The 11049-nt window shown below is 33.8% G+C and overlaps 1 protein-coding gene across 1 annotated transcript; it reads left to right on the top strand.

The window, feature by feature from the left end:
• Positions 1–1089: 1089 nt before the first annotated feature.
• Positions 1090–11032, top strand: LOC129805893 (thioredoxin domain-containing protein 11). Its single transcript, XM_055854131.1, has 6 exons — positions 1090–1456; positions 1532–1643; positions 1706–2100; positions 2181–2422; positions 6188–7060; positions 10174–11032. The coding sequence occupies exons 1-6, from the start codon at positions 1357–1359 to the stop codon at positions 10951–10953; spliced, it is 2502 nt and encodes an 833-aa protein (XP_055710106.1). The 5' UTR covers positions 1090–1356; the 3' UTR covers positions 10954–11032.
• Positions 11033–11049: the final 17 nt, after the last annotated feature.

Raw genomic sequence — 11049 nt, 5'->3', positions numbered from 1 at the left:
TGCTGCTTAAAATATTTGTTTTGTTAGTTCTTGAGATCTAATAGTTTCAATCTATACTAAAAAAAAATATTTTCCCGATAAACTACCTATAAATTATGCGATTTCTTTTATATTTGTACGTAATTGTAAAGTAGAAGGTTCAAAGAATCTAGGATATTTTTAGTAAGTCTCCAACTAAATATTTGCTATATAGGGTAAAGTGGTACAAGTTGGACAGTGGTACAAGTTGGACAATGGTACAATTTGGACAGGGCTTTTTGTCTTGATAAATTTAGTACTTCATTTTTATTAGTATATTTTTAATTCTTTAGTTTTATAATTTGGTTCCATGTGCTTCAAAACAAATTTTGTACTGTATTTATCAAGAAAAAAGCCATGTCCAACTTGTACCGGCGAATTGTCCAACTTATAACACTAATTCCAAATTATACACTTTACCCTAGTAAATTTTTAAGCTCAAAAATGGCAAATTTTTTAAATTCTCATATTGAAAATTTATTTTATTTATTTTTTATACTTCCAATTTTTTTAAGCAAAACCGTTTTAGAACAAGTAACTAAAATACTCAAACATAATATTTTTCTTTAGAGCGAAAATGATCAATCGTTGGTATCGTCCGAAAAATTACTTAAATTTTTTAGCTATTTTTGTCCCTATTGTTCATAGAGACAAAAAATATACCAAATCAGATTCTGCTAGCTTTTCGAAGGCTAGATGTAAGACGTTTCACAAATTTTTTTTCATCGGTTTCATTTTTATTGCTGATTTTCGGTCAGCGAAAACTGTCTCGTCGTTAAAGGCTTAATGTAACCCCACTTCCCCTAGCGATGACAATTTCTAAAAGCTTCTACATTGCTGATTGTCTTTTATTCCAACTAGAAACTTTGAGAAAATATTGACAAAAAATTAATATTTGCACAAAACACTAAAAAAAAAACATTTGCTGGGCTGCCCTGGCATCCCCTACATACTACATTGAAATAGCTCGATTGCTCGATCTTACAAAGCAAACTTCATGAGCTTTTTAATATATATGTGCTTTTTCGCCTCAATTCGCTGCGCGCGCTTTTTCCCCGGGAATCAGGCAACCCATTCGACAAATTTGCTGTCACGTTCTGATTTGTCAGAAAATTTTGCCAAAGAGAATTTTCTCACGAAATTCGCGGATTTTTCCATGGTTGAAGGGCACTCGAAGGTCTGGAAGTGGCTGAAAAGGGTACCTGTGGATGTGATCTGGACATAAAGTGTAGAGTGGGGTGTGTTGGATGCAATTGTTTGGGTGATTTTTGCGTTCAAAGAGAAATGAACTTGATATGACGTGTTGTCTGCAACGAGAACCTCCAAAAGAATTTCCATATGTCAGACGTAAAATCTCCAGAAGCTGATAAAATAACTGATACACCAAGTGGAGATACAGCTGAGACTGTAGGGAGGAATGTAACAGCTCAGAATCCAGGTGAAATATTGCTTTTTGGGGGGTTATTTGGGCTTGAAGGTTGGAGGCATTTTAGCTGGATTCTTGACATTGCAGAAGCACCAAAAGCCTCGAGGAAATACCACAGAAATATGATTATTTACTATGGAAAGGAGGTAATCTGTATAATTGCATTAATTCTGACCACGTATGCAACCTTGCAGAACAAGTAAGTAGCTTCCGGAAGGCTTCCCTGGAAGAAATAAATGTTCGAGTTTCTTGATTTTTCAGTGCAACTCGAACTTCAAGACCACCAAGTCCTAGGCACTTCTTCTCTCCCGGATCCCTGGTTAGTGACTCCCCGGATGGTCGTTTGGGACCCACGCAAACCCGTGTGACTCTCTCGGAGCTCTCTCTAGTCCTCTACTATGCTCCCTGGTGTGCCAATAGTCAGAGAGCCCGAGAAGCTTACGAACATGCTGCCAGGCTCTTCTACCGCGAAGCTCACTTTGCTGCCATCAATTGCTGGCAGCCGGGCGGAGAATGCCGGCTGCAGTACTCCAAAGTGCAATCCTGGCCAGTACTGATGGCCTACATGCCCGGAGGTATCGCCGTGCAATACAATGGGCAGTGGATGCCCAAGAATCTGGTCAAGTTCGTTCGCTCTCTCATTCAACCCATTCAGCGTGAGTATACTTTCATTTCTCTGCCAAATTGACCTGGAATCCCCGAAGCGTGAAGCCCAATCAAAGATTTTTCTCCCCAGGTCTCAGTGCTCCCAATGATCTTCTGAAACTACTGACCGGGCATGACGCTGTTGTTGTGGCTTTTGTTAATTTGGAGCGGCATCAAAAGGCCTTCCAGATCTTCTTTCAGACGTCCGTTAAATTCCTGGAAAGGGATCCCGTGCGCGATATGCTCTTCGCAGTTGTCACTGGAGATTCTGCTAAGGCTTTTGGGGTGGATACTGTGCCAAGCGTCCGACTGTATCAATGGAATGAGACTCTGGTAAGTACAAAAAAGATTATTAATCCAAGCACTAATTGCTGAGACACATTTAAAAAAAAAACAAATAAAATTCACTGAAGCAATTGAGATAATTTTATGGGGTCCCTGTCACGCATTTCCATAAAAAGTCTCGCAAATAAAATTAATCATTTCAAGATCATCGCTTTGCGCCCTTTGCGCTCATTTTAAACCTGATGATGCATAAGCTTCACATGACTTTTCTGCATATGCTTGATGATGACACAAGGAAGAAAATGCCTTTTTAGCGCTGCTTGCGATGATCACACGAACTTTGAGTGTTCTGAAGAATTAAAAGGCATTAGATTATCTTTTCACTGACTCCTAAATGAAAATGACAAATGGATAAACAAGAACAATATTAAATTGGAAGTAATAAAACATTCTTTTCTAGCTAACTGAGATAGTAATCAAGATTTTGAGGCTCAAATATTTGATCGACACAAATTTGACTCGAGATTTTGGGAGTAAAATATTTGGCCATTAAAATCTTGACTCAAAATTTTGAGACTCGAATATTTGATCGCCAAAAATTTGACTCAATATTTTGGGAGTGAAATACTTAGTCATCAAAAATGTGACTCAAAATTTTGGGAATAAAATATTTGACCATCAAAATATGTTAATCAACATTTGAACTCAAAATTTGGTCGTCAAAAACTTGACTCGAGATTTTGGGAGTGAAATATTTAGTCATCAAAAATTTGACTCAAAATTTTGAGACTGAAATATTTGGTCGTCATAAATTTGACTCAAGATTTTGGGAGGGAAATACTTTGTCATCAAAAATTTGACTCAAAATTTTGAGACTCAAATATTTGATCGCCTAAAATTTGACTCAAAGTTTTAGGAGTAAGATATTTGGCCATCAAAATCTTGACTCAAAATTTTAAGACTCAAACATTTGGTCGCCAAAAATTTGACTCAATATTTTGGGAGTAAAATACTTATCCATCAAAAATTTTACTCAAAATTTTGAGACTCAAATGTTTGGTCGTCAAAAATTTGACTCAAAATTTTAGGAGTAAAATATTTGACCATTAAAATCTTGATTCAAAATTTTGAGTCTCAAATATTTGACTGCCAAAAATTTGACTCAATATTTTGGGAGTAAAATATTTCGCCATCAAAATCTTGACACAAAATTTTGAGACTCAAATATTTGATCACCAAAAATTTGACTCGAGATTTTGGGAGTAAAATATTTGGCCATCAAAATCTTGACTCAAATATTTGGTCGCTAAAAATTTGACTCAATATTTTGGGAGAAATATACTTTGTTATTAAAAATTTGACTCAAAGTTTTGAGACTCAAATGTTTGGTCGAAAAATAATTGACTCAAGATTTTGGGACTAAAATATTTGGCCATTAAAATCTTGACTCAAAATTTAGAGGCTCAAATATTTGGTCGTCAAAAATTTGGCTCAAGATTTTGGGAGTAAAATACTTGGTCATCAAAATTTTGACTCAACATTTCGAAACTCAGTTATTTGGTGATCGGATATTTTGGACTTAAAATATTGACTCAAGTTTGCCAGTCAGATATTTGGTCATTATGTAAATTGACTACTAAACCCGGCGGATATTCGACCATTTGAAATCCTCCGATGTCACCTTTTCAAACCAAGAGATGACCTAGCCCTGTGTGTTATGATAAAAGAACATCACAGCATGACATTAGAGTCCTCTTATAGTTTGTCATTAATGAACTTTAGAACTACTACTTTAGAACTTAGAATTAACTAAGAAACGGATGAGAGAGAGTTTAGGTAGTGACTAAACGTGGAAGAGTAAGGTCGTGCGTGCGTGGAAATTAGAAACCAAAGGAAGGATCTGATTGAAAGAAAAAAACGGGTGGTAGATTTAAATCTTGTATCTGACACCCTTTCTAAGAGCTCTCAGATCCTAATAATTCCTTTCGATGTGCGAGTAGATATTCTGACGGAAATTTGCTTTTTTAGTTAGGAATCAAAATTTTGACTTGAAAATTGGATAATCAAATATTCGGTCATCAAATATTTGACTTGAAATTTTGAGACTAAAAAATTTGGTCACCAAAATTTGTGATTAAAAAAATTGGTAAACCAAATTTTGATTTAAAATTTAGTAATCAAAATTTTACCTCAAAATTTGACTTCAATTTGATTTTACCTCAATGAGACTGAAATATTGGTCATCACAAATTTTACTCGAAATTTTTCGACAAAAAAATTGTTCATCAAAAATTTGTGATTCGAAAAATTGGTAATCAAAATTTTACGTCAAATTCTTGAAATTGAAATATTAAGTCGTCAAAAATATTTCTCGACATTTTGGTACTGAAAAAATGTGGTATCAAAAATTTGGGTCTCAAAAATTTGATTAAAAATTTGGACTCAAGTTTTCTGGTCAAATATTTAGTTATCAAAATTTTGACTCAAAAATTGGATAGTCAAATATTCATTCATTAAAAATTTCACTCAAAATTTCAGGACAAACAAATATTTAGTCATCAAAATTTTGACTCAAGTTTGCTGGTCAAATATTTGATAATCAAAATTTTAACTCAAAAATTTGGTAGTCAAATATTCGATCATGAAAAATTTGACTCAAAATTTTAGGACAAAAAATATTTAATCATCATTATTTTGTCTCAAGTTTGCTGGCCAAATATTTGGTCATCAAAATTTTGACTCAAAAATTTGGTAGTCAAATATTCGTTTATCAAAAATAACTCAAAATATTGAAACAAAAAAATTATCGACTCAAAATTTTAGGACTGTGGTGATCGAAATTTTAAGACTCAAAAATTTGGTAATCATAATTTTAAGACTCAAATATTCAGTAATAAAAATGTCAACTCAAATTTGTTAATAAATACCTATTTTAAACAAAGGCCTTTAATATTTCAAATTCAAATATCTAGACTGATTTCAAATAGTTATAAACCGACTGATACAATTTACGAATATTAAATTTTATCTGAAATTCTATTGCTGGCTTTTCTAGACAATTTTTAAAGAAATTTTGAAGTAATATTTTAATCGGTTGTGAAACGGGTAAACATAAAATAAAATGAAAAGATAACTTGCGAGACAACTCAAGCTCGTTAGCACGATTTTGTTGTATAAGTTTGACCGATAAAAAAAACTTTTTCATTAATTACACACAATAATATTTTTTTAAATTTGTTCCTAAATGTTTTTGAATTCTTATTAAAGACTTAAGAAATACTCGTAAATTGTATAACCAACTAAAAAGTTCGTAAAAGATGTATTATTTTTTCACAAACATGTTCGTAACATTGCTCGAGCACTTGACGAACATTTTTCTTCCTTTGCAAACATTTGTTCAGACATTTTTATTTCTCTTACAAAATTTTACGAACATTTTTCTGTGGGTTTACGAACATTTTTCTGTGAGTTTACGAACATTTACGAACAAATGTTTGTAAAAGTAAAAAAAATGTTCGTCAAATGATCATGTCACGAACAATGTATGTAAAAAAGTACAAAATTTTACGAACTTTTGTGAATTATTCGATTTACGAACATTTTTTAAGTCCCCAGGAATTCATAAACATTTACGAACAATTTTACAAAATATTTGTTTTTTCTGAGTTGTGCATAACCAATTTTGAGAACATAGCATCAAAATCATGACTTCTAGTATCCGGCAAATTTGGAACGCTTTCATTCTCCCTTTTTAAATACGGATTTATAAAGGATCTATCATATTCTGAATAAATTTCTTTGGGATTTGTCCAGGAATACTTCAATTCCACGTGGACTGTGCCAAATATCACTTCATGGATACTCGATCACAATCAACAAGTAACTCTCTGGATTTCCCCTCCGGGCATTAAATCCAAGACATTTTCGGAGTACGTTAAACAGGGCGCAGCTTTGCTCTTTTTCACTCCTCGAAATTTCTATTGGGACTGGACTGATGGGTACACAATGATGAGGCAATTGGGAATGGAGTACTACAATTGCTTGAGTGACAAATGGATTGTTGAGATGTCGCGGGAATTTATGAAAGATCAACGAAAAGCTAATCAAAAGAGTCACATGGAGTTGAGGGCAAAGTGCAAGGAGCTCTTGAGGACATTCCAACGAAATGGACCATTTATGCGTAAAGCACAGGTTCCACGCCACCGTTCGATTTCTGTGCACTTTGTCAATGTTCTCAACAGCAGCAAGCATGTTGAGAATGATCTTTTGCGCGACATTTGTGACATTGGTGAAGATAGTCTGTCAAAGTATGCAAATCCGGAAGTTTCTTCTTGCCAAGCTGAAAAGAAACATTGCGAGGATGATTTTCTGGAGGAACAGCCCAGTCATCACATGTTCTCCTCCATGAATTCCTTCGACAAGCGCAGTCCGGAGAATCTCCGGATTCTGGGACAGAGAAAACAATGTGAACTTCTCTATCACGGAGAATTGCTGCACGAAGGGATCTTCTTCAACAGCAGTCAACCGGAGAACATTGAAGGAATCTCCGGACTGGCCTGTAAGTACAACAAGACTATGTCCTTCATCGTTATCGACAGCTTAACGTATCATCCATTTGCTGAGCGACTGGGAGTAGATGTCTTAGCCCAAAAAGACAAAAGTGCAGTGCTTATCATTGACCCTGAGGTAAGTGTTGCTATCTAAAAATTTATATTTATTTTATTTTCTCTCTTCAAAAAAAATATCGCTATATTGAGAATTCTTTGGACTTTATCAGTATTTGGCGCACTACAATTTATTAATATTTTTAAAAACCATTAAAGCATTAAAAAGGAGAAGATCAAAGATCAAAATCCCGTGTTTCAACTTCATTAAAAAGGTCATGAATTATAGCAATAAAAAAGAAAACTGACAAAAGCCATCGTTCGGATTTCATTAGAAAAATTTCAATACCTTTGAATTTACTAAAAAAAAAATAAATTTTCACTCGTCATCGAGGCGTTACTCTTGTAAAAAAAGTTGAAGTTGAGACATAAACCATTTGGCCGAGAAATGTTCCCAGAACAACGGAAATGCATCCAAAAAAAAAATGAAAAAACAACCTTAGAAACGCATTAAACATTTCTAGAAAAATGGATATGCTTTGTAAACGTGAAATTGCTTACAAGAAACGCAGAAACATTTTTTAGTACAGTCAAATATTTCTGTAGTAAACGTGAAAAAACTTTTAAGAAACGCGGAAACATTTTTTAGAACAATGAAATGTTTTATAAACGTGAAAACGCTTTCAAGAAACGCGGAAACATTTTTTAGAACAGCAAAATTGTTTTTTAAACGTAAAAGTATTTCAAGAAACGCTGAAACATTTTTTAGAACACTGAAATATTTTTTAAACGTGAAAACGGTGAAAACGCTTTCAAAAAACGCGGAAACATTTTTTAGAACAGCGAAATTGTTTTTTAAACGTAAAAATTATTTCAAGAAACGCTGAAACATTTTTTAGAACAGTGAAATGTTTTTTAAACGTGAAAACGCTTTACAAAAAACGCGGAAACATTTTTAGAACAGTGAAATGTTTTTTAAACGTAAAAGGTATTTCAAGAAACGCTGAAACATATTTTAGAACAATGAAATGTTTGTGAGGTTAAACTGAAAACGCTTTAAAAAACGCGGAAACTTTTTTTAGAACAGTGAAATAGTTTTTAAACGTGAAAACGCTGAAACATTTTTTAGAACAGTGAAATCTTTTTTTTTTTATCTTGAAAACACTTTCGTAAAACGTGGAAACATTTTTAGTAACAGTGAAATTGTTTTTTAAACGTAAACAGTATTTCAGAAAACGCTGAAACATTTTTTAGAACAGTGAAATGTTTTTTTTAAACTGAAAACGCTTTCAAAAAACGCGGAAACATTTTTTAGAACAGTGAAATGGTTTTTAAACGTGAAAACGCTGAAACATTTTTTAGAGCAGTGAAATGTTTTTAAACGTAAAAACGCTTTCAAGAAACGCGGAAACATTTTTTAGAACAATAAGATGTTTCTATAAATGTGAAAATGCTTACAAGCGTGAAAACATCTTTAGAACATTCAAATCTTTCTGTAAACGTAAAGATGCTTTCAAGAAACACGAATACATTTTTTAGGACAGTGAAATGTTTTTGTAAAGTTGAACACGCTTTCAAGAAACGCGGAAACGTGTTTTAGAACAGTCAAATGTTTTTGTAAACGTGAAGACGCCTTCATAAAACGTGGAAATAATTTTAGGAATAGTGAAATGCTTCTGTAAATATGAAAACGTTTTCAAGAAACGCGGAAACACTTTGTAGAACATCGAAATATTTCTGTAAACGTGAAGATGCCTTCAAGAAACGCGGAAACATGTTTTAGAACAGTGAAATATTTCTGTAAACGTGAAAACGCTTTCAAGAAACACTGTAACATTTTTTAGAAATACGAAATGTTTTTTAAACGTGAAGACGCTTTCCAAAAACGGGAAAACATTTTTAAAAAAGTGAAATGTTTTTGTAAACGTGGAAACGCTTTCAAAAAACGCGGAAACATTTTTTAGAACAGTGAAATGGTTTTTAAACGTGAAAACGCTGAAACATTTTTTAGAGCAGTGAAATGTTTTTAAACGTAAAAACGCTTTCAAGAAACGCGGAAACATTTTTTAGAACAATAAGATGTTTCTATAAATGTGAAAATGCTTACAAGCGTGAAAACATTTTTAGAACATTCAAATCTTTCTGTAAGCGTAAAGATGCTTTCAAGAAACACGAATACATTTTTTAGGACAGTGAAATGTTTTTGTAAAGTTGAACACGCTTTCAAGAAACACGGAAACATTTTTAGAACAGTGTTTTAAACGTGAAAACGCTTTTAAGAAACGCGGAAACATTTTTTAGAACAATGAAATGTTGCTATAAAATGAAAATATTTTCAAGCGTAAAAACATTTTTAGAACATTCAAATGTTTCTGTTAACGTAAAGACGCTTTCAAGATACGCGGAAACATGTTTTAGAACAGTGAAATGTTTTTGGAAATGTGAAAACATTTTCAAAAGGTGGAAACAATTTTTAGAACAGTTAAATGTTTCTGTAAATGTGAAAACGTTTTTAAGAAGCGCGGAAACACTTTGTATAACAGCGAAATATTTTTGCAAACGTGAAGACGCTTCCAAGAAACTCGGAAACATGTTTTAGAACGGTGTGAAATGTTCATGTAAACGTAAAAACGCTTTCAAGAAGCGTGGAAACAGTTTTAGGAAAGCGAAGTGTTTCAGTGAATGCGAAAACGCTTCCAAGAAGCGCAGAAACATTTTTAGAACATTCAATTGTTTTGTAAGTGAAAACGCTTTCAAGAAACGCGTAAACATTTTTTAGAACAACAAAATGTTTCTATAAATGTGAAAATGCTTTCAAGGCTTTCAATAGAAGATAGTTGGTTATAATTTCAATTAAATCAACCCACATCAATCCAAATTAAATGCATTTGACAAATATGAGAAACAATGCAGTAGAAATTATATGTAATGAATGGTTGTGCAAGTAACCAATGATCCATCCACAATAAAAATTATCGATAAAAATTTATTACAACAACCTAATAATTTTTTTCAAAAAAATACAGAAATCAAAGGATCTCAGATAAAAAAACGTCTAAAAATGAGTATTGAAGAAGTCCTAATATATAGATAAACTGTATTTTTTCACATTTACCATATACTTCGCGAGTTAACCATTGATACAAAGAAAAAAATATTTTTCTTAAAACAATTTTTTCTCTGCTCTTTCTGCAGAATGAGTCAACTTTTTTCATGAAAGAGGAAATATCTTTGCGAAATATCGTGCAATTTGTAAAGAATTTCTATCAGAGACGCCTAAATCGGCATCTTAAGACATCAGATGCCCCCTCGAAATTCACCCACAAATACAGTGGTGCGACTGGTGTTCCCAATGTTACACAGGTGAATTTCGAGGAGGTTACAGCGAGGAACTTCCTCGAGAGTGTGATGGAGTCCAAGAGCACGGATATTGTGCTGTTTACGTCCACAAATTGTGCCTTCTGTACGATGATGTCACAGAATGTGCTTCAAGTGGCACGGATTCTCAGGGAAATTCCCCAATTGCGCTTTCTCAGCATTGATGGGGATACAAATGACCTGCCGTGGCAGTATCAGATGGAATATTTTCCCTCTCTGATTGTCTTTCCCGGTGACAGGAAAGCCGAATCGCGCATTTTTCCCACAAATCTGCCTGTGACTGTGCAGAATATCCTGAGCTTTGTGGTGGCCAATCTCAACAGGGTGCATCGTCTGAGGGCCATTGTTCTGGCGTGCAGAGCATCCAAGAAAATTCCCTCTCTGGGGCACTGTATTGAGGTGTTGAGGGTTGAGGTGGAGGATGGGATCTCGGAGAGTTTACGCCAATGGAGATTGAGACCGCATCGGCGCTCCTCCATTCTCAGACGATTGCAACTTCTGCGGGAATTGTACTTGCATTTGTACAAGACAAATCAATTCTGTGATTTTAAGCAATTAGAACACTTTGTGAGGCGAATTGTTAAAATTTGGAGTTGATGTAACTATGTATTCTTTGTTATGCTGTTGCCTGAAAATGATGTGAATGAAAGAGAATAAGACATTTAATTCCAAATGACGCACAAAGACTTTTAT

The sequence above is a fragment of the Phlebotomus papatasi genome, chromosome 3 (assembly GCF_024763615.1).
Source record: "Phlebotomus papatasi isolate M1 chromosome 3, Ppap_2.1, whole genome shotgun sequence".
Classification (NCBI taxonomy): Eukaryota; Metazoa; Arthropoda; class Insecta; order Diptera; family Psychodidae; genus Phlebotomus; species Phlebotomus papatasi.
The sequence above is the reverse complement of the archived record's forward strand: the minus strand, read 5'-3'. Positions and strand labels throughout refer to the sequence as shown.